At 40.4% G+C, this 25,394-nt stretch overlaps 1 protein-coding gene across 2 annotated transcripts in view; it reads right to left on the bottom strand.

The window, feature by feature from the left end:
* Positions 1–444: 444 nt before the first annotated feature.
* Positions 445–25,394, bottom strand: part of fam110b (family with sequence similarity 110 member B) — a 120,018-nt gene continuing 95,068 nt past the window's right edge. For both annotated transcript variants that reach the window (XM_067604768.1, XM_067604767.1), the window contains 3 exons: positions 16,375–16,980; positions 14,204–14,613; positions 445–9,024 (listed from right to left, as the gene is read on the bottom strand). In XM_067604768.1, coding sequence (XP_067460869.1) covers positions 8,127–9,024; positions 14,204–14,613; positions 16,375–16,497 — 1,431 coding nt within the window. In that variant the 5' untranslated portion in view covers positions 16,498–16,980 and the 3' untranslated portion in view covers positions 445–8,126. The remainder of the gene's footprint in view (positions 9,025–14,203; positions 14,614–16,374; positions 16,981–25,394) is intronic.

The raw sequence follows: 25,394 nt of genomic DNA, 5'->3' as shown, positions 1-25,394 counted from the left end.
CTCCACCACCACACTCCTTCCCGCAGCCTACGCTGCTCTGACACCAACCTCCTGTCTCCACCATTCAGGACCCAGCACCAGACCTGGGGTGACAGAGTTTTCTCCATAGCTGCCCACTCCCTCTGGAACTTTCTCCCCAGACACATCCGCAACTGCACCGATCTATGTTCAAATCACTAATCAAAAATCACCTTTTTAGAACTGCTTTTAATGTGTGATTAATGTTGTGTGCTACCTTCTTTAAGTGTGTTATTTTTCTTGTTTTTTTTTAAATTTATGATCCTTTTAAGTTATGTAAAGCATCTTTGAGTACCTTGAAAAGCACTCTATAAATAAAATCTATCATTATTATTATTATCAATTGTCTATGGGAATAGTGTCTATGGGAATGGTGAATGAGTGAACAAGGGAGTGAGTGTGGCCACATTAACATTCAAAAAACAGTGGCAAGAAATGGCAAAAGAAGCCATTTATTGAAATAATGCAAAAGAAACTAAACATGGACATGTTTTTTTTGTCTTTTTTTTTTCAATCAAGCAAAACGGTTTCTACATCAAAAAACACAGTCAACACTAAATCTCGGAAACAATCCCGCCCGAGTTTGATCAGACAGCTCTGTACCGTGGGCAATTAGCAAAACAGTGGGGGTTTTTTTGTTGTTTTTTTTTGTTCTGAATCTTTTGTAACACACAAACCTTCAGACAGAGAAAAACAGAAGTCCAAAACAGACTTGCTTCTTCAAATCAAATATATACACTTTTGTCTTACAGCATTTACACTTAGAAAAACAAAACAAAGCAAATACCACAGAAGAACTCTGTCAATCCAAAGATTAAAATAAAAAATAAATAAATAAAATAAAAAAACACCATGTAGACAGAACTGAATTCGAAGCATGGCGACAATGTCAGAACAATACAATATTGTCTTTATTAATGCTGACAGTGAGAAGCAGCAGGGTTTTCTGGGAGTTCACTGGAAAGACACATGGGAATGACAGATCAGGGTACTGGACAGGAACATGCTAGCACGGCCCTGAGCTCAGAGCAGGAAGATGGAGGAAGATCTCACTGCCTTCACTTCCACTTTATTGAAATTTAGGGGGAACAATTGCATCAAATCACAAAAACTGAAACTTCCTACATGTCTAAGAAAGCTGTTAAGCTGAAAGAAGAAAGATTTTCCCTTCACCAAAGCAAGCTACCTTGTTTCCAAACAAATGTGGCAGGTCTGAGATCACTGTGCATTCAAGACATTTCAAGGCTTCAGTGTGAAAATTCATTCTTGGAAGTAGCAGCAGTGGAACTGCAGTTCCTCTGAGTGACACTCATTATTTCCTCAAAATAATCAGGTCCCCTCTGATGTCAACTTCTCTGTGGGCTTGAGTTTTGTTTTGGTTGTTCTTCTTTTTGAGTTTTTAAATCTAACTATAAACCTGTACCATATAGGGGAGAGTGGTGAAAGATGAGCCAGTCAGTGTTGACAGTGATGTCAAATTTGTGTCATGTGACCATGAAAAACCTGTAATGCAACCAGCTGCTTAGGAAAAGATGTTGTCTATATATTTGTAGCTACAGTATGTTGAAGTGCTTGTACAACAAATTACCTAAAGCTACATAACACACTAAACGTTAGTTAATTAACAGTTTTTAAAAATGGTGGCTTTGGGGTAAACTAGTCTAACAGCCCAGAGCTAAGTTTAGGAACTGGTTAATTTTTCTCCATTGGTGCTGGAGTTTTCTGGCCATATTCTAAACTAAATGTATCTACTATTGTGCTGGACAGTAAGGCACCTCCTCATTTGAGCAGTTACAATTCATTTTTTGTATAAGGCCCAATTTATACTTGTTATTTTAAATGTGTCATATCCCCCTCAAAAAAGGTGTTATTTAATGCACTATTTAATACACATATCCACGTATACCTGTCTACATTAGTAAGATCATAAATCAATTTGTGAAGAAACACACAGACTGATGATTGTGTCTGTCTTGCGACGTAGCCACCTTGACATCACCCATTGGTTTCTGAAGAGTGGTTTTAAAGCTCAAAGTGGGCGTCTCTTGCCGTTGCCATTTCGGCAGTGCCTGACTCTGCCTAACTCCAGGCTAATGCAAAATGGGCAAAGAGGTGGAGCTGAGGCAGGCTGAATGAAGCCTGGTTGCTAAAACAAGCTACCCAGTGGCTAGCAACCTGTCACTCAAAGTGGCCATGTCCTTAGTTATACATAACTTTACAGCTTCATAAAATTTAAATATGTGAGTTATAAAAAAAATTCACCCCCGTACAGTTGTCATGAAAGGGGGAATTAGCTATTGAGACTAAAACCATTTTTTGTACCAGGCTGTAAACATGTTTATTTCTGCTGTTAGGTTGGGCATTTTAACATGGGCGTCTTGGAGCCAGCCTCAAGTGGCCATTCAAGGAACTGCAGTTTTTGGCACTTCCGCATTGGCTTCATTTTTCAGCCCTGGAGATTGCCACATATGAAGATGATTTAGAGTGCATAAAACAGTTTAGCTTGCTAGCTAACAACTATCCACCAACTCCATCGACCCAAATATAGAAATGACTCGTATGGGTGGACTACTAGTGAGACAAAAGTTCGAAGTTCTACAGCTTGGTTGCAGCTTGAAATCAGATAGCTAACAACAGCACACCTGTATCTAAGGATATTTTGACTAAAAAGTGGCTCATATTACCAAACTCCCCCATATACAAAGTTGACTCAGATAATGTTGATGTTATTCATGCCATCATCAGCATTTTGGTAACAAGTAGACATTTGGACATGTGGACACATTTTTTAAGTTGTGTCTTGTCTGACCTATCCTATTGTGCAAGGAAGTGAAAGCGAAGTAAGCCCAGCTGTGGTGTTGTTTTTTCACACTGAAGTAGACCTGCACCATAGATTTAAGCTGAGGAGAAGGCTGGTGGTAGGGCACACAGACACTGACAGTTGGATGCTGACTGAGGCGCTGCATTCACACCTATTGTAAATATGGCTTCGGGCCTTGAGTTATGTCAGCAACGTGCAGACATGTAGACATAGAGCGAGGGTGAGGGTGGAGCTGAACTCTGTAGAGAAAACACATGACAGGGAAAGCAACAGGCTTCTTCCTGGGACTGACTCAGAGAGAAAGAGGTTGAGAGAGAAAGCAGAGCTGCATGGAAAAAGTAAGAGCTGAGGGCATCAACAAGGTATTCATCTTAAATGCAGTCTATGGTGTTCTTTGACATAATGCAGAAGCACTGCTGGGGTTCATTCTGTGTGTATGTGTGCGTGTGGTTGTAGGATGTCATATACAGTATAAGCAACCATAAACACCCTAAACTATAAGTGGCATTTGGAGAGAACACCATAAACATGACCACAATCTCCCTTTCATGTTCATATCCTCTATTGCACTGTAACATGTACTGTAATAGTGAACAGACAACTTCATTAGTATTGCTTTCAGTGTATGTTTATAAGTGTCTGGTGGTCTAAAATCACAGACTTTCACTAACATTGTCATCCATGTACTTGAAAAAACTCATGACGTCCAGGTGTATACATGTATGGATAGATGAGATATATGGACTGACAGCTAATTCATTCATTGGATAGTTTTGGTAACTTGCAATCCATACATTGAACCTGACGTGTCAGATAGTTTGTTACACATACTCATCTGAGAAGTTGTCCTTGGAAACTGTCTGGAAAAGGGCAGGCACTTTGAAAAAATACTTGGCAGGTGATTGGATGAACCATCTGTCTATCACCGTCTATCATCATCTTACCTTGCAAAGAAGCTGGATTTGTGAGATTGTGAGATCATACAAGAATCTTCATAGGATGCTGATTGGTCCAAACCACTGGTGGTTGCACAACAGCACACCTGTTGTGGAACCACCAGTAGTTCGGACCAATCAGCCAATAAACCAACCACAGCTTGTGTCCAAACCACCAGTCCACAAGCATATAATTTGAAGCCAGACAAGATGGATTCTAACGTGATCCTGTAAATTTTGTGATCTTGCGAATCCAGCTGCCTCGCAAGGTAATCCTGTATTATCAGGTTACCTAAACCCTCAGGTGGGAAAATATTTTTTTCTCCACCGTTTATCCGGGATTGGGTGACAATGGCAGCACACTGAGTAAGGCAACATCCTTTTCCACAGCAACTTCCTCCAGGGATCCCGAGGCGTTCCCAGACCAGATTAGATATATAATCCCATCCAGGAGGCATCCTAACCAGATGCCCAAACCACCTCAGCCAGCTCCTTTCGAAACAAAGAAGCGGCTGGGTTCACCCACACACATGTATGACTTCCTGCTGAGAATGCAGAGCACCTGCTGTAAGGTATAGATAGGAAATATCCCTCTGGAAGTGGGAGTTTAAAACCCAGCAGACAGGGGAATTCACTAGACATTCCCAATTCACCCTTACTACACGTTTGGGTTTACCAGGTCTGTCCAGCAGACTCCCCTGCCACCTGATCCAACTCACCACCACATGGTGATCAGTTGACTGAGTGTCCAAGACATATGGCCAAAGATCTGATGATACAACTACAAGTCGTTCATCAATCTTTGGCCTGAGGTGTTCTGGTACCAGGTACACTTATGAACATGTCATTATGGCCATGACTAGCACAAGAAGTCACATAACAAAGCACAGCAGCAGGTTCAGATCAGGCAGGCCTTTCCACTTCAACACAGCAGGGTTCAGCTGGGGGGGCTTGTGAGTATCCCTACACACACAGAAAAGAAGAGAGTCCAGCCCCAATCAAGGTGTTTGGTTCCAGAGCCGATGCAGTGCGTAAAGGTGAGCACAAGTATATCTAGTTGATAGTCTGCAGTATTACATATAGTAAAGACTGTCATAAATCATAATGGACAAGTAGAAAACTGTCTTGTACTGTAATCGTATGTGGAGGAAGTTACTGAGTGGTCGCTACATTTCACAAGCTTTTTAATAACGAACTGCTAAAATACATAGAGTAGGGCACAAGCACACTGCTTAAACCCCTTTTCTGATGTATCATACACTCAAGTGCTGAAGTCTGTATGTGTTCCCATGCCAAATGATCTGGGATAAACTAACCGTTGTCATGAGTTTTGACATTCTAGTCATTTGCAATCACCACATTTGGACCCATTTAAGAGAGATGGTCGATGCTATCCCCATTTGTGACTGCACTCCATCCACTACTCCACACTAAATGATTTTGTCAAATAAATGTTCCTAAGGCAAACTTTGGGGGTATGGTAAAAACTTCACATTTTACATGTTATCCAGCAGTAAGTTAAATTTTAAAATGTATTTTTGTGATCTCACAAATATCTATTGTCTGAGTGTAATGATACAATGTTTTCCCCTGAAGTTTGCATAGGGAACGCTGTGACCAAATCACAGAATAACATACAGAGTTCTGAGGTTATGAGTGGGACTAAAGGTGGAATTATGTTTCTCCTGGCTGCACATAAATGAAAGTGCACGGGGTTGCTCTGAGACATTTGTTTGGCCGTGTCTTTCATACTTGTTTGCAGCCCCTTTCGGTCCTGCCTCCTGACAACAACTGAATCCAGCAACCAGCTAGCATGACGCGCAGGCCTGGACTATGCATTTTTGGGATTTGGACATTCGTGTTCCTTTGCAATTTAATGGTTACCCATAACACCCTTCTCTGCACAGGTTCACAGAGACATTTACATGTGTCTTAAGGTAAACCACAAATCCAGCTTACACTAATGTTAGTTAGACCCCTTCCTTTCTATAGTGCAGGACAAACACAGAACTAAGTGTGCAGGAGCTGCCAATGACTCAGGTGTTGAAAAACATGAATGACTAGTAATGTCTAGTGGGAATAAATGCTAAAGTTAGCGAGTGGCATACAAACTTAACAGCAAAGAGTCCTTCCAAATGTTGAATGTTGTAAAGGAACAGACAGCTTACTTGCTTATACAGCTTAAAGCTGTGTGGACCTGAAAAGGTATGTATTGTGTAAATTAATTTAGCTTCTAAATTCATATCAAATCTTGGAAGCAGCAGTGTTCTAATGACAGCATTCACAACAGCCTGAACAAATTAAGTTGTTCAGTTCAGTTGAACCATACAAAACATGTTAGGTGTAAAGCACCATCAGACAGCACCTTTAATGATATCTAATATTCTATGACAATATTTTGTAACTTTGAACATTTTCCCAAATTTGACTATTTTAATGCCAAAAATTGACATGTATTTGATATTTGAATATACTTTGAATATTCTTGAAAAATTCTGGTCTGGGTGGAACAGCCTCTGAATTAAACAAAAAAAAATACAGAGCACAGAAATTCTGCTGTGAAATATTTGCTGACATGAACAGGTTGTTGATATATTTCTTCATAAAAGGCCGACATTGACCTAATATATCAGCTAAATGGTATGCCAATGTAACCTTAATGTTGTGTGGATGAGTAAGCTAGAGAGAATATATTTTATTTTATGTGTGCATCTGTCCGAACCACTCTGTGTCCTCCATTTCACTCAGTCATCACACACTCCAAGGCCTTTATTAAGTGATTACAAAATCTAGTTTAACTGAAGCTTAGTGAAAGCTAGTTGACCACAATCTGTGTTTCATGAGTTTCTTAACATTTTCAAATGTCATAGTGAACTATTTGATTCATTATCAACCTAATGAGTATTTGTAGCCCATTAAGTTGGTGCTGAATTGATCTATTATTCCTCCTAACAGTCACCTATAACAAATATCAAGTAACTAATTATGGTTGCACAGTGTACCAGCATCTTTGACTTTCCAGAGTGAATTCTAAATTTCGACAGAGTTCAGTATCTGTTTTGTAACAATGTCAGGACCAAACCAAAGTTTTTTTTAAATGGAGACATCAACACTGTGACATTGGCTTTTGTCAAAGTGGACATTTTCACTTGTAATAGCAGGAAAAGCACAGGCAGAACTAATGATGTCAGTGATGGCTGTGTTTCATTTCACGTAAGCTAGTAAGCCATGCCAGTGAGCCAGCATGAACAATACTAAAAGTATGGACCTAGGACACCTAAATTAGCCTAATACTCAGATTGAAATAACATTTTGTTTCACTTCATTTATTCAGTTTCAGTCTGACATCATATTCATGTTAGCAATTTCTATTTACTAGTACTCCAGCGGGGGGTGTTCACTTTGATTGATTGCTGGCCTGTTGTCCTATTAGTAAAGTTGAAACTTTAGTAAAGTTCTTCATGAAACGTAGGAAACTAGCAAGCCGTGTTGAACGAATCACCTGAGAAGTAATGTGAGGAAACATTTTGGATTCAACACCATAGATGGAGAAAAAAATAATGCTTTAAACAGGCTTACATTTCCACAACAACAAATCTGAAGTCACCTGTTGCCATTTTTGTTGTGATTTTTATGTTGCTATTTTTTTCACAGAAGTAGCTATGGTGCCCACATTTTTAATCCCACCAACATAGCTCTGATTGGTTGACTGTTTCTCAAACTGGGGAATTAGCCATCAATGAGCCCATCAGACCTATCTGAATTGTTGGAGTAATCAGAGAAGTGGGAGGTGAATCAAAGCTATACCTAAATGGAATGCTAGTCAAATGTATTTTTGACAAATGAAAATGTCCTCTATGAGAAAGGCCCCCTCGTAGTGGAGCAGCCACATCATGGGTCCTTGGACAATCATAGTGCATTTTGCTCTTGTTCCTGTTGCTCAAGCAAATGGGCAGACTTTGTCTGTTGGTTTATACAGTGCCCATAGAGAAATTTTTTTATCAACTAGTTAGTTTTCATACGTCCTGTGTTTGTTTGTCTGTCCAGACTGATTTTGATAAACATTTTGTTCATGACTGTACACATTTTATTCCTTTCTGTTCTTTGTGTTCTATTTGTTATAAACCTAGGAGGATGTATGTCTGTTTTCTTATCGAATTCATGTCAGCCTAACCCTAACCCTAACCCTTGTCAGACTTTCTCTTCCATCCATCTACACATTTTGACAAAATTAAAGATTTCAAGATCTCAGTCTCTAAACCTGTTTGAAATTCTGGTCCATCTATCAATTCTGAAACATGGGGCAGTTTGTCTGTAATTTATAGTACATCCAATCCACTGTAGTGCCTCTCCTAAACATGTGAGACTTTTTGTGTCTCTCTCGCCTGTTTGATGCTGTACAGCCACTTGATGACTCTTGCATTCCGCTCCACAGCCGAAATGCCATATGGAACTCGCTCCCCGGCCTCCTCCTCATCCTCACCCTCTTCCCCGTCTGATAGCCCATCATTGGAGGATCGCCGTGATCGGTCGCAGTCAGAGGAGATCATGGAAGCTGATCGGAAGTTCAGGCTGACAATGTCGGAGTTGGCCCGTGCAAAGTTCTCTGGGCCAACTGCCTCCAGCTCCTCTGGGTCAAGGCCACAGTAATTAAAGAAGCGTTCCACGTCAGCTCCTGCCCGGGCATACCGGTCTGACAGGTCCGATTTAGACCTATGTAGCGAGGAGCGGCGAGCCACCGATGATCCAAGCTCTAGCTCAAGGTTGGGATCAGTTGAAGGATCTCCAAAATCACATGATAGTGACTGAGGGGTGGTGTTGTCACAGGCTGCGGGGGACAGAGTTGGACAAGGAGGATGCAGCGCCAATGAGAGGGCAGGAGGAGGAAGGGAAGCAGGGTTTGGTTTTGGGGGTAGAGGAGGAGCTGAGGAACTGCTGGATCGGGCCGTACGCAGCGGCTTGCCATTGCAGAGTCGCAGGAGGTCAAAAGAGGAGTGGGAGGTGAGCAGAGGCAAGAGTGGGGAGTGGGAGGGATCCATAGCTCCTCCTTCACCTCCTCTCTCATCCAGCACCCGTCTGCTGAGGTTGAGATTTCCTCCTGACTGCGGACTGCGACGTCCCCCGCTGTTGACTGGAGGGACCTTCAAGGAATGGGAGAAGGATCGCAGGGAGTGTGATGTGCTTGGACTCTGAGCAGAGTCTGGTGGTTGCTCATTGAGTGTCATTGTGGATCGATAGGTTAATGGCATCCTAGGAGCAGAAAATAAAAAGATAAATACATGAACATTGTGAAGTTCGACAAAGCAGGAAGACTGAACAATTAAGTATGGGATGATGACTGATTCAGAGACTATGGAGAAACAATATTAAGCTGAATCCAAACATCAAGACACCCTTGCATCTTTCTGACATAGGATTAAGGAGTTGTTTAGATCATTTCTGTATCTTTATGAAACAGACAATCCAACATCGACATCCACTTCATGCCATGATTGGCCAGCTGTGTGGAGGTGAGAAAGGATCCATGGTTTGAACTTCTCTCTCTAGCTCTCTTTTTTATTCTTGACAACTATTTCTCTCACTTTTCATGTGAGTGCAACACTATGGATGTCTATGAGAGATGTCGCTGCTGAGCGACTTTTCACTCCACCCTTTGAGTGTAGCCGCTCACGACAACTACAAACACTATTGCAACATTGTCAGACAACATAATACAAACTAGTTCTGATGAAGCAACTGAAAGTCTGCAGGGGCCTTGGGCTGTCCAAATCCCAAATTTATCAAGTGGCCATCATGTGGACTCTGCCCTTGCAGACTTCATGTGCTGAAGTTGTGCATGACCAAGCTCCATGAGGCCTAAGTAAGCAAGTCTAAAGGATGAACACTTGGATTCTGCCATAGACTATATGAGAAGTATGTCATATGACAAAGGAGCTGTGCAAGTTCGAATAAAGATGATAACTCAAAAATTTCCCCAAGTCAGTGGCGTAATATTCTTTCAGTTTTTTTTTGGTTTGGTCCACAAGAAAGGATCCTTCTAACAAGGAAAACTGTGTCTCAAAACTTAACTATGCCACGGTAAGGTGCAGTAACCTACAGTATTTGTTGTTTCATACTGTCATATTAATACATTGTGTTTCATGGGAATAAATTTTATATTTTTATCGTGCATACTCCATATTACTGGTCATTTTTATTTGGATTTAAAATACGTATTAAACAAAATAGCATACAGTACATCCTGTAAATATGGCTATTACATGACATGGACATTTTTGTGGTAACAGCACTAACAAGGAGTATTCCAAATTAATAGAACAGGTTGAATTGCAGAATGCAATACAACGTCAGAGTCTAAAATGCTCAGCAGCCAAATATTGAGCCATTAAAGCTAAAATATGAGCCATTTTCATTTTTGTGCAAGTGTGTATGCACAGGTATTGTGCAATAACTCCTTGTAACTGTGTAATTGGGTATATGTTAGGATTCTGGTCAAAATAAGAAACACAATCTAGTCCAGTTATGAGGGGAGACTGTTTTCCCAATGTTTGATCTGTTGTTAGCAAACAATTTTTCCACCTCCAACCTCCACCAGGTAAGAGCTACTTCAGTCCTGTGTGATCCTCAAGGGAAATACAGTCAGACCGTTCATGATGAAAACGTTATTGATTAAAACAAACTGTCATGCTTAGGGATATCAATGATTAATTGATTGTCAATTAATTGCCATTAATAATTTAAAAATATATTAACTGACGAGGGACATGCAGAAAATGAACTGTATATATACTGTAGTGCCCAGTTGCACCACTAGGTGGTACCTTTTAGCTTTTAGCTAATTTTCATCTGCAGTCCCTTAGGCAGGTCACAATTAAAACAGATAAAACAGCACAATAACAAACAGTTAAAAGTAAAAAAACACACAGGACACACAATACAAAATACAAAGGTACACACAATAGCACATCACATACACCTACAATGTCAGCTAGAAATGAACAATGTAAGCTTGTCAAATTAAAAATTATTTGTGTTCATGAGAAGACTATGAGATGAAATTTAGAGTCAGTGGTTATGTTGCTGAATAGAGCTGAGTTCATATCATCAGTTAGGGCATTCCACTGAGTTGTAGCTTTCACAGAGAAAGCTGATTACCCAAATGCAGTGTGACAAAATGGTATGGTACCATCTTGTATAGAAGATATTCTGAAGGATCTAATAGAACTTAATGAGAGTCACACAGTGGAGGAGGGGCAAAACCATTTAAAATTTTATAAACTAGGCACAAATTTGAGAGTAATCTAAAATTCTCAAAGCTCAGTAAATTGTGCTTCTCCAGTACCCTGCAGTGATGCAAATGCATTGGCTTTTTGTCCACAGTTTTTAGACTTTGTTTGTATAAGAACTCAAGAGGTCTTATGGCTGTTTCTCCAGCCTGTCCCCAATATGTGATGCAATAAGACATATGGGAAAGAATCATAGCATGCATAAATATCTCGGCTGCGTCCAAAGAGAGACAGTTTCTAATATGTCTAAAATTTGCTAAAGTTGTACCTTATGGTTTTTAACCATTTTTTTAACATGTTTCTTAAAGTTCAAATTTGGATCCAGTATCACACCAAGATATTTAAAATCACTTACACTGTTTAATGAGATGAAGTTACACATGTTTGCTGTAAAGGCCACACAACGAATGAACGCACCTCCTTTCCATCCAAGGAATATATAAGTCGCAGCATGCCTCTCTCTGCTTGCTGTGGCAGTCATGTTTATGAACACTGTAGCATAAAGTTGTTTTATGTTTATTCAATAACGTTACAAGTTGTTTCCTGTTGAAGGCTGCAGCACTTTTGATAAAGGAAAAATGGGTCAGACTTCGTTTGAATTGTTAGATATGTGCAACTATCTGAGATATTTGTCTGTTGTTGTTTTGACTGAGAGACCCCCAGTGGCAGAAATTACATGTTGTGCGTTTAAACACAGCAAACAGCTGCACGTCCAGCTTCATTTCACGTTAAAAATCAGTGTTTCTCCAAGTCTGTTCGGTGGACACAGTAAGTCTGGTAACATTTGCTTCGCTTGTTTCTCCGATAACTTAAGATACAGACGTTCAGCAGGTATTTACTGTGAACCAAATTATCCGCAAAGGTCTCTTCCTCTCCAAAACAAATGTACATAGGGAATAAAACTGTACAACAGTGAGTAAAGCAGTTTAACGTTAAAAATCGGTGTTTCTCTGACACTGTTCAGCGGAAAGACGATGTCCGGGAGGGGCTGCTAGCCGAGCTGGTGCTAACGTTTGGTCAGCTCGTTTCTCTGATAACTTAGGATCCAGACATCCATGACTAAAATCCTTCATCCAGTTGAAAAGATACGGTTAAAAACGACCAAAATCTAAAAAGATTATCATAAAAATGTGGCTTAAAACTGAAGAAGTTAATTTATGACCATTTCTGGTGGGCAACCACAACACCGATGTATTATCTTGTATGCGTATACACTTTGGTAGAGGGGGTATGATGCCATTGACAGGCGACCAAATGAAACGGACCATTATCTTGATTAAAATGACTGATTCCTCTGGGTTTGAAAATTGTTGGAAACATTTGGGATAATGTAAGTACACAACTCAACAAAACATATAACATAGGTCTTGCTGTTTTTAGACATTTTAATGCAGAATAGTTACATATTTTAGTTTTAATACTTTGGATTTTGTGGTGCCAATCCGCTAATTTAAATTAAATCTTTATTTTGTGTTATTTAAATTATAAGTCAAGTAACTTAGTATTTATTTAACCTATTTTTTAAATTCCTAATTTATCTTGTGGTGAACAAAGTACAGTACTGTGCAAAAGTTTTAGGCACTAAAAGTAAAGTGAGAATGCTTACAAAAATATTGCTATAAATTATTTTAATCTATAAATTAACTACTTACAAAGTTGAGAAAACAGCAGAAACCTAAATGAAATCAATATTTGCTGTGAGCAGCTTTTCCTTTAAAACAGCAGCAGTTCTCCTTGGTACACTTTAACACAGTTTTTCATGGTAACTTGAATGGTAACTTGTTGTAACCATCCTGGAGAAAGAATGTTCTTCTCTGGATTTATTATTTACGCCATCTCAGGTGCTTCTTCATGTAATCCCAGATTGACTCCATGATGTTGAGATCAGGGCTCTGTGGGGGACATACCATATCATCTGTTGCAGGGCTCATCATTCTTCATGTTGCTGAAAATAGTTATTTATGACTCTAGCTGTATGCTTGGGGTTATTGTCATGTCATGAATAAATATGGGACCGATCAGACACCTCCTTGATGGTAGTGCATGATGGATAAGAATCTAAACATTTAGGGTGCCTAAAACTTTTGCACAGTACTGTACATCAGTGGTTTTATTATGAAAAAAAATCCACTGTATTTGATAAATTGTTAATGATTAACCAACTATTGATTGTTAACGTGGCTTGCATCCCTAATCAGGCTCATGTATGATTCCATAGTTCAGTTTGATCATAAGTGATGCATTTTCCACATTTCTGCCTTGACTGCTGCTGGACACTTAACATTAGTGTGAAGTTAGAGCAGGTGGCACAACATGAAGAACAGTGGTGGGAAATCATTGAGTAACATTTCTTTACCAAAGCATTAATCACTTGTTTTGCTGTGGTGACCAGTCATTACAATACATTAGGTAATACAGCATAGCTTCCATAGTCTTTTTAATCTCGGCTGGATGTTTGAGTTGTCGGGTCATGAGGATTTTCTACTGACATTTCAAGTGGTTGTATGAATTCACAATATTAATTTTGGTTGCAAAGTAATGTAGGTGCCTTTGATGGTCGTCATCAGTTCCAGTTCCACACAGTAGACTGCACAACTGTTTACAGTACAAGCACTGCACTTTTGTCAGAACTGGGGGTGGATAAGTGCATTTGTTCTTCCTCCCCATTGCCAGGTTTCCACAATCACTCATTTTTGTTGTTCCTAAGGAACTTTTTCTTTCACATTTTTCACCACTCTCTCACATTTGTTAAGATTTATTTACATCTATGTCCTGCCCCCACTTCCACACAGTTTGTCATGTGCAGTAACATGCACTCATTTAGTGATGCTGCTTAGGGAGAAATTAGGTGCGTTCATCCTGATGCACTGGATCTTGACGGCATCAATGTTATACATACAAATTAAATCACACAGAGGCCTGAATTTAGATTATGATTCAGAACTATGTGATCATATTTTGATTAATTGTGCAGCCCTAATATCTGTCCATCGCATGTACAGTACCACTCAAACGTTTGGATCCACCTTCCCATTCACTCGAATGAGGAAGTGTGCACAAACTTTTGACTGGTACTGTACATAATCATTTATCCAATTCACAGATTAATTTACATGAGACTTGAGCATGGTGTGACAGTTTACCCTGATGGTGTCCAACTCCTGGCCATGCCCCCCGATGACCTCATCAGCACAGCACTCTTAGCTCCACCCCCAAGCCCTTCAGAACCTGCTCCTGAAGAGGAAGATGAGTTCAGGAGGTTTTTTAGGATCTCCAGGTTTAAATTTTCCCGTTTGCTGCTGCTGCTTGCTGCACACGTGTCTGACTTGGCGTTGTTATTGGACGGTTTGAAAGGCATCCCCCCTCCATTTCCTCCTCCACCAATCCCAGAGCCCATCTTGGACAGAAGGGTATGGCCTACGGGAGGCTTGGCCAGAACAGGTGGTTTGATTGGCTCTTGCTTGGCGTTGATTACCTCCTGGCTCTTGACATACTTTGCCTTGTCAGCTTCTAGTCTCTCAACAGCACTGAGGCGCTTTGGGTTAGGTTCAACCTGAAACAAACACAGTTCAAAATTATGTGAAATATCTTCACTATTACACTTCCTCTCATTCTTTGCTCACATCCACTTTTAGAGAACTTCTCTTAGCTAGTTTAGCGAGTCAGAAAACATATATGATTTTGTGTAGTAGAAATGTCTTTTTTATCCTGTTAATTATCTTACAACTCCTCTGGTTTATCTTGTGACTATTTGAAAGGGTCTCCACTACCTGATTTAAACAATAATTTATCCTAAAAACAAACCACAGATATTCCTGCACACGCTGCATTGCTAAATGGGTAAAGTCAAGCAATGTTCACATTGAATATCTGTTATTTCTGTCATTCCGATACTACAGTACACTTATCCTATTAGTACTCTACTATTCTATCGTAAACTATTCTATTATCCTTCGAGTCGTCTTATGTTTTCAGATTGTCTGTCTGTCCGTCTGTCCCGTTTTTGTGAATGTGATATCTCAGGAAACACTTGAGGGGATTTCTTTGGTGGTCTAAGGTCAAAGGTCAAGGTCACTGTGACCTCATGTCCATCTCATTCTAGTGAACATGATATGTCAGGAACTCCAGGAGGGAATTCATTACATTTGGCACAAACATCCACTTAGACTCAAGGATGAAATGATTAGAATTTGGTGGTCAAAGGTCAAGATCATTGTGACCTCACAAAATGGTATTTGGCCAAGTTTCACACAAATGTCTTATAAGATAAAATGATGAAGTGATGACAATTTATATCCAAAAGGTCAAAGGTGAACTTTTCTGTGACATCATAATGTTATGCAAAACACTTTGCTGGTCATTATTCAATGCCATAACTCACTCATTTGGTCGGATATTGAATTGGTGACACTAATCTTGGATGCCCACCTTGCAACTGTGGTGATTGTGTAGATCACCTGTGCTGCCATGTTGAAGATGTGTGTAAAGCATGCACGTTTTAGAATTTGTAGCTTCTTTGCAGCAACATCCATATCTGAAGCATGTCTGAGCTGTCATGGCTACAACTTTGTGTTCTATCAGAGTCAGCTTTATTGGCCAAGCATGTGTACACATACAAGGAAAATACACTTAATACCTTTTATTAAATTCCTTCAAAGTCTTCACTACAAATATTATATGAGTCTGGACAGACATGTATGTAAAGTGCAACTTGACTGGTTGGAGAAGGCATATAACCGTCTAATTTCACTTTATATTTCAGATATCTATCTATCTATTGATAAATAAATATTATACTGTATAAAGCATTCTATTTTCAAGTTATTCTATAGTTTTTCAATTTATTCAATTTCAAGTTATTGTATAGTTTTCTTCTATTTATTGTTTACTGTTCTATTCTAATTTATATTAGTATATAACTATTCAATTTGATGGTGTAGTTTTACTTATTTACCTTTACTTTGCTCTCTTTTCTGTATCCTTATCTAGTCTGGTTTGTGTAGTGCTCAAACACCTAATTTCTACTTAAAAATGGTGTTTGTCAAATCATCTGACTTTCTTGCTGCATCATAGTACACTTAATATCACAGGAATGCAAGCTCTGAAGTGTTACAAAGTTAGTTCTTCATCCTGACTGCAGACAGTCCCTGAAGACTCAAAACATTCTCACTCATTTACAGCCCTAATTGTATCAGTTCAAGTTCCATGAGAATGTGTATATACAGTAAACAGTTCATTACACACACACACACACACACACACACACATACACACACACGCAGACACAGCTTTGCACAGAGGGATCAAATGGTACCTGTCTTCTGAAGTAGTCAGGGCCCTTGTTAAGGATGCGGAGGGGTACAGTGGAACTGAAGGGTGTTGCAGGGCCAGCGGCCTTGCTATCTGGCAGGGCTGGGGCCAGTGTCTCTGTCGGCATGGCAACGAGGCGATTGGGGTGGCCGGCCGTGGTGGCAGAAGGTGTGGGGGGGTCGACAGAGGGTGGGGGCACTGGAGGACCCCCAAAACATGAAGACACAAGGTGGAGAGGAGAAAGCCTAGAAAGAGAGAAACCCCCTGGCCCTCCACATCGTCTGAGGGACCCTGTGAGACTGAGTCTGACACTGGGCAGGGGCTGGGGTTGATAACTATAGTCAAATAATACTAGGAGGTATTTACTGGGAGGTCTCTTCTGGTTTGTGATGGTCTACTGAACTAAGCAAGAGGAAGATAGATGGATGGAAAATTAAAGAACCAGTGCAGTGACAGAATGGAAAAGAGTGACAAGAGTGTTTCAGTGCAGTGGTGTGGATGAGTGCTTCCACAGGACTGAAGGAAAAGCAGAGGATGTGGGGAAAGGAAAGATCAACCCGCACTGCTTCTCCACCCTCGCTTCAGCTCTCATTTCAGCTTGCCACACTATCTGAAATAGAGAAAAAGAAACAACCAATTGGGTTAGAGTTAGGCTGTGACATCATGCACCCAGCAACAATAGCAGGAATAGCTTGCAGGAGACACACACACACACACACATACATTACAAAGAATACATATACATATACACACAAACACACACACATACATATACATACATATATATCTATATATGCATATATAAATGTGTGTATAAAGAAAAATATGGGCTCATATTTGCATAATGACAAAATAAGAAATGACCTGGAGAAAAGACATTTCAATCAAAAAACAAAATAATTATTAATTAACTATCGTATCAACCAAATGGCAAAGTCCGCAAGCAATGAAGTGTCCACAAGCTAACAAATACTCTACAGGTTAAGAAGCTAACAGGCTAACAAGCACTGAGGCCCTGTTTACACCTGGTATTAAAATCCTTCTTGGGTGATCCAATCATAAGTGGTCAGCTCTAAAAACAGGTGTAAACGCACCCAAGACACACTGAGGATGGATTGAGATCTGATCACCCAGACCACATTCGGAGGTAGTCTAAGCTGCATGTGGTCATATTCATTTAGTGGTGTAAACACTATGCCTCCTGGGCCACATTGAAGGACCGCCTACTCAACTGACGTCCTCAATTTTCGGGCGTACTAGGCACAGGACCCTCTGTCCAAAGCTGCTCAACTTGTTTGATAACAGGATAAACAAATTATTTTGTTTTTCATGTGAATTAAAAATGTAATCCACCTCCCATTTTTTCCTGTTTTTCCCGATCCCCTGACCGGTTTCCCTCCTCATATCGAAAATTAGAATAGAAATTTAACTATTAATTTTTCGCTTGTCTGTCTAAAAAAATATTTCAGAAGCTAAACCTTGCTGGATAGTTTCCTCTGTCCTGTCAAACTGATATTGATTTTTAGTTTCGCTGTGCTGCTCATCATAATGGAGCACAATCAGGAGGACGACTGCTTTATTCCAAATAGTTTCACTGTATGAACCTGGACTGTGTATGAAAAAGCTGACCTATTGGATGTGTAGAAGAACACAGAACATTAATTAACATTATATCCTGACTGATCCTGTCGGCACGTCGGAGATTTAAATAATGGAGAAATGCAGCTGTGGGGAGATCGCTGCATCTCTCTCTCTCTCTCTATCTCCCGACATGGAATATTTATATATATCCTGAATATCTATCCTGTTATCAAACAAGTTGAACACAGCTTTAGACGAATAACGAACAAATTTGGTCTTTGAAAACGGAAATGATGTCTGTGTTTATTTGCATATAGAGCGGGGACGTGAGATCCGATCACATGTGGTCACTCAGGATGCATGTGGAGACGCATGTTAATGCCAGGTGTAAACAGACACACTTAAAGCGGTCCACTTGTGATCAGATCACCCGAGACGTATATTAATACCAGGTGTAAACAGGGCCTGAGTCTACTGAATCCAGGCTAACAAGCTAACAACCACTGAGTCTACTCTCCAAAGGCTAACAAGCTAACAGGCTAACAAGTACTGAGTCTACTACCAGGCTAAAAGGCTAACAAACTGTGTCTGATTCTGGCACATGAACGAATCTGGTGAGCCCCTGAGCCTCAGTTGGTGTTCAGTATTCTTTGGCATACAGGTAGTAGATCAGCATGTATGGGATGTGTCTAGGGCAGTGAGTCTGTACGAGTGCAGGTACTGGTATCAGCAGTAGGGAAAACGACATGGGCTTCATAGACAATTGGCGGACTTTCTGGGGAAGACCTGGTCTGATTAGGAGAGATGGCATACTTCCCACTTTATTAGTAGACCAAAACCATGAAAACTCAAAGTTGAGAACAGGAGGCAGAGCTGCAGTCCTACCACGCTTCTTTGTGCTTCCATTAGAGCAGTTACTCACCCAAAACCACATAGAAACTGTGTCAGTCCCCCAACCACTTAAATCAATTAAATCCAAAGTAAATAGAAGACGATTCATTCATAAAAATCAAATAAAAATTAACACCACCACTGCAATAGTACAACAAAAAAGGGGAGAATTAAATGTGGACTCTTAAACATTGGATCTCTGTCACCTAAAGCCGTATTTGTAAATCATCTAATCTCAGATTATTATATTAATTTATTTTGTCTTACTGAAACCTGGCTGTATCATGAAGAATATGTCAGCCTAAATTAATCCACTCATCCAGTCATATTAATTCTCACATTCCTCAAGGTCCCAGCTAAGGAGGTGGAGTTGCAGCCATTTTCAACTCAAGCCTAATTATCAACCCTAGACCTATATTTAATTCTAACTCATTCGAAAGCCTTGAAAACTTAACAGCCAATTCTATTTGTTTTAGCAGGGCAGGAATTATACCACGGCCAAACGGCCAGTGCCATGGATGCCCCGGAGTGTGGCCATAATGCCCTTCAAAGATTAACTACACAAACAGCCAGTTTGGAATGTTTTGAACTGGCTGTGGTGCCCCTAAAAGAAAGTTGCGCATTTCCTCATTTAAAACTACACGTGACAAAGCAAATTAACAGACTGAACGTTTCCCAGCGTCATCACGCTGAGCATCAACAGTAGCGCAAGATTTCTCCCGCAAATATATGTGTAACGTTAACGTACACATTAACAGCTAGCCTGCTAGCTTACATTAGCTAACAATTAAAATTATGTGATAAGCACAGGCAGCTAATCATTGTACAGTGTATTAATACACGTTGTGTTTTAAAGTACGGTCACACACTCTCCTAACCGGCCTCGGAAGCAGTCAAAAATTATTTTCTCTGGCAGTTAACGTAGTAGACTGCCTGTGTCACCTGTCTATGACAGTGATAACTCATCTGGCAGCTTGATGTAATCCGTTTCTACAGTAGAGACGTTGGAAGACACTTTGGACTCCTTTTCACTCGTCATGAATTTATTTCCTCCGTGGCAAAAAACATGTTATACGATCCTTCAGAAACTGCTGCAGATTAAACTAGACTAACAAAACACTTTTAGTGCTGATTGACTCTAACACACTCACTATAGACAAACTTTATGACACTCGCTAGCCTAGCAACATTAATGCTCCAAACAACCCATAATTCAAAACTCCATGTTGAAGGCAGTTTCACATTGGGACTTCATCCATTGAAAAAGAAGATCTGATGTTGTTAACAAGCCGTTAGTGGAGTGTGTGCGCAAATTAACCTGTAGACCGACGTGTAACCCGTCAAAATATTCTCACAGTTAACTGTTGACATCCAAACCAGGATATTGCTAACTACAAATGTACATAGCGTTTATAACTTGCTGTGAGACCTGATGGGTTGCTACTTTTTCAGCGCAATGCAATGTCAACAGACACACACATGCATGCGCGATCTCAGACTCAAATGCTAATAGTTGCACAAGTTTTGAAACTTGTTCAGATTAATTTTGATCACCGTTACCCATTTATAGACTTCATCATTAAAATATAACAATAACAATTAATATAATGAATTGTTCACGTTTTTTCAGACAGCATTTTGTGGAAAAGTCAAACATTCAGTGTACAGTCTTTATAAACTCAGTGCTGTTTTTCAGTACACTGTCTACTAATTGTTGATTGTATACTGTTTTGTCTTCATACAATGTAATTTTCACTTATTGTTATTGCACCATTGGTTTTGGCTTTGGTGCCCTACATTTTGGCCGTGATGCCCCAATAAATTTGTATTTATCAAAGGCCAAAGTAGCCTTGCCCTAAAAATGACTTAATTACAGGCCTGTTATAGTGTACCGCTAGTACTAAACGGTCTCAGCACAGCAGCAAGTTGAGTGCATACAGCTATGGTAAATCCAGAGGGACAAACGTGTCAGTCAGTCAAAATCTGCACTGCTTAAAGCAAGCTAAACATTATCACACAGTACTCAAGTTAGTTTTTAACACAGTTTAAGGTTGTAATGCTTCTATTTTTATTGCTGGAAGCTAGTCTGGTGACATATAAAACAAAGAATGGGAGAGAAAGTGAGGCCTTTTGTTAGTGTCAGACTTTAGATTGTGAGTATATGGCTACTTCTTGGAGGCACAACTTACCAGTACAGACCATGGACATATTATAAGACCTGGATACGGAGCCACCGCTCAGCCCTGCTGCAAATTTTGCCCAGCGGCCACTCGTGGCATTGCAATGAAAAAAATCCCCTGTGGCCCAAAAAGCATTTGTCAGTAAAACTGTTGACAGGACACCGCCAAATGCAAATAAGGTCAGTTATGACTCTTTCTATTGAGAATTTTTGATCCATGAAGGTTTTATATTTGTTAAACTTTCCTTGAGCCTATAAAAGTGATTTTAATCCGTCATCCCAATGCAGTCTATGGGCCATGTGGGAACTCGCGGGCAGGCCAGCGGGAGAAACACTACTGCACATATTCAGTGAGCCACATATCCCCGGAAGTAAACCCGGAAGCTAAAAACTTTTTTGGCTCATGCACCAGGTGAGCAATTCTCATTTCACAGAATATGCACCATCCTTAAGTTCAGTATCCAGTTCTTATACATCCATGGTACAGACCTGATATGTATTGAACTCACAAATGAATTGGCACTTTGGATTTGCATTTTGGATTATGCTAGCACTAGCAGATAGTCTGAGCTAACCAACCATGAGCATCTGCTGTCAGACTCTCTGTGTCCATGCTGGAAACACAGAGAGTCCGCTGGAGCTTTGACAGTCACTAGAAGCAAATTCATGGCCCTTTGTAAAAGTTACTGTGTGGTATCTGCATTGTAAGCTGAGCTAGCAACTCTACTACGAGAGGCTCTCCAGTGTGTGGGGGAGTGTCAGTACTTAGCCATAGCCCTGCCATTTATTATGGTTAGCTTTACTGTTGTCAGTCCTGAATATCTTGTAAAGCTCTGAATATAGTACAATTAGTTATTAGTGGGCCCATGTGTTTTGTTTACCGCCACAGAAGAGGAATAAATCTTTGGGTTATTTGTATAACCATAGTTCTCTGAGTAGCACAATGATGCCTCTCTGCCGTCTCTTATCAGCCTTATTAATGCTACTAGCAGCTCTGTGTGCGAGGCACATTCTGAGGCAACAGTTAGCTAGTGTTGTGATAGCTCTACCTGGTGTGGCAACTGATATGTGAAATATACCTCGGAGTCTTGCCCATTACCAAGATGGCACTGACCTGGCGGCAGCCTGTTGCAGCAACCCCTTCTTTTTCACCCTAGTTTTGACTTTTTCTTCCTATTTCCTCTACCAGAAACGCTGTGAATTTCTGCAGAATTGGAGGTTTATTTGTAAATTTCACCTGGTGCATTTGAAGCCACGTGGGTAAGTTCTTGCTAAGTGTTCTATCCTAAGAAGTTACATAGAGACGATGATTAAATACACCCATGATGAGCTACTGGAATGCTGGTGTAGAGCTAGAGCTCTGTAGGCAGACATGCTTTAGTGAACAGTCAGGGGGAGTACAAGGAGTGCAGTCTGCTCTGGTTCACTGAGGCATGGCTGAATGGGAATATACTGGACTGCTCCACTGAACTAGCCAGCTTCACACTAGTGCGGGCAGACAGGGGAAAACAAAGACATAAGAAGAGAGGAGGTGGTCTCACTGTCTTTGCTAACAGTGAAGGAACGCATCTGCATTCTCGACATCAAGCTGATGGCAGTGGGACTGAGACCGTACTAGCTGCCACAGGAGTTCTCACACGCCATTGTTGTGTAAATTCTACTGTCAGCTGCAGCACAGAGCATGTGTGATGTCATCCACTCAGTCATCGTGGCACTTCAGACCAAACATCCCAGCGCCCTCATAATAATCAGTGGTGACTTCAATCATGTCTCTCTTTCTGGACTCCTGACCAACTTCAAGCAATATGTGGACTGTGCAACAAGGGATTATAAAGGTCCTGCACCTCCTTTATGCCAACATGAAGGGGGCATACAGCTCCACTGCCCTCCCCCCACTGGATGGATCAGACCACAACTTTATAATACCAAACTAACTTTATATAATTATTTTTATATTATTTAACTTTATATACCAAAAGGTGTGTTAAGGTTGTGTCTAAGGATGCTGTGGAGGCCCTGCAGGAATGTTTCCATGTTACAGACTGGGATCTGTTTCTGGAGGACTGTGGTGAGGACATTAAAGGTCTCTCTCACTGTGTAACTGACTACATTTGCTTCTGTGAGAAGAGCGTTGTACCAACAAAGGTCCGCTGTTTCCCCAACAATAAACCATGGACAAACAAAGACAAGAACTTTCTCAACAGAAAGAAGAGGGAGTTTATGGCAAGTGACAAGGAAGAGCTCCCCAACCCTTAGCTGCCACTCGGAGGTGGTGATGGGCAGCACTGGTGCACCCCAAGGAACCATACTAGCAACATTTTGGTTCACATTCTACACCTCAGTTTTCCAATTCAACTCAGGAACCTGCCACTTCCAAAAGTTCTCTGATGACTCCCTCATTGTTGGATGTAACAGTTATGAAAAGTAGTTGTTCTGAGTGATCACCTTTATCCTATGATGAAACATTTCTATCCTGATGGGAGTGGTCTCTTCCAGGATGACAATGCTCCAATTCATAGGGCACAAGGGGTCACTCAATGGTTTGATGAGTTGAACACCTAGGGGAGATTTTGGACTGACGTGTTAGATGGTACTCTCCACCGCCATCATCAAAACACCAAATGAAGGATCATCTGGTGTTTTGATGATGGTCTTTTGAAGAATGGTGTTCATCCCTCCAGAAGAGTTCTGGAGACATGTAGAATCAATGCCAAGGCTGAGGAACACCATTCTTCAATGGGCATTATGAAAATGGTCATCCATTTTGAATCTATTTTGCCACCCTTGGTGTGGTGTGCCGGACAATTTTGCCCAAAACATGTTTGGGGCATTAAACAGAAAGTTGTTGTAACTCGCTTGACATTTTCCAATCTGCACCAAATTTCTCATGTTTGATAAGAGTCCAGGCCTGAACAGATCTACATGTCAATATTGAGTCATAGTTATAGTGCCACCTACTGATAACAGGATATCAGCGCCATTTATGAAAATGCGAGGAACCTATTGTTCTTGAAGGGATCATTATTATTAGGGGCCAAGCACTAAAGTGCCAGGGGTCCAACAGTCCCTGGCACTGACAGTGTGAGGAACATATTGTTTTTGTAAAGATTATTATTATTATTATTATTATTATTATTATTATTATCATCAGGGTCCGAGCACAAAAGTGCCAGGGGCCCATACTTGTCCTGTTAGATCTTAGTGCCGCATTCGACACAATTGACCATCAAATCCTTTTGCAGAGACTGGAACTTTTAATTGGCATTAAAGGAACTGCATTAAGCTGGTTTCAGGCCTACTTATCAGACCGATTTCAGTTTGTACATGTTAATGATGAATCGTCCGTGAAGGCACGGAGTTCCACAAGGTTCTGTACTTGGACCAATTCTATTCACCTTGTATATGCTTCCTTTAGGTAATATTATTAGGAAACACTCCATAAATTAATAATAAACCAACTGATAATAAACCAATCAGTTAAACAAACTCCAAGCATGCCTTAAGGACATAAAGACCTGGATGACCTGCAATTTTCTACTACTAAACTCAGATAAAACTGAAGTTATTGTGCTTGGCCCTAAACACCTTAGAAACACATTATCTAATGATATAGCTACTCTGGATGGCATTACCCTGGCCTCCAGCACCACTGTAAGGAATCTGGGAGTTATCTTTGATCAGGATATGTCCTTTAACTCCCACATAAATCAAATTTCAAAGAATGCCTTTTTTCACTTACGTAATATCACAAAAATCAGGCACATCCTGTCCCAAAAAGATGCAGAAAAACTAGTCCACGCATTTGTTACTTCTAGGCTGGATTATTGCAATTCCTTATTATCAGGCTGCTCTAACAAGTCTCTAAAGACTCCAGCTGGTCCAGAATGCAGCTGCATGTGTACTGACTAAAACTAGGAAAAGAGATCACATTTCTCCCATTTTAGCTTCGCTTCACTGGCTTCCTGTAAATGCTTCTGTAAATTAAAGAGTAGGGTCTTGACCTGCTCTATGTGAAAAGTGTCCTGAGATGACTTTTGTTGCAATTTGGGGCTATATAAATAAAAATTGATTGATTGATTGACAAACATCATCCGATTTACATGAAATTTACATGATGTGGTCTCCACATGATATACAGCAAAATTATGTATAATTAGTGGGACATATAGTTTTTGCGGAACGCTGTTGCTGTGGTGATGTGGCAAATTTTGATGTTTCGCCATGGAAGAGGTAATTGTACATCATCCAATCTACCCCAAATCTCTCATGCTTGAGAAGAGTCCAGGTCTGAACACATCTGCATGTCAATATTGACTCATACTCATAGCGCCACCTACTGACAACAGGAAATTAAAGTGCTGTATTTTCATGAC

This window comes from Thunnus thynnus, chromosome 12 (genome assembly GCF_963924715.1).
Source record: "Thunnus thynnus chromosome 12, fThuThy2.1, whole genome shotgun sequence".
In the NCBI taxonomy this organism is placed as follows: Eukaryota; Metazoa; Chordata; class Actinopteri; order Scombriformes; family Scombridae; genus Thunnus; species Thunnus thynnus.
The sequence above is the reverse complement of the archived record's forward strand: the minus strand, read 5'-3'. Positions and strand labels throughout refer to the sequence as shown.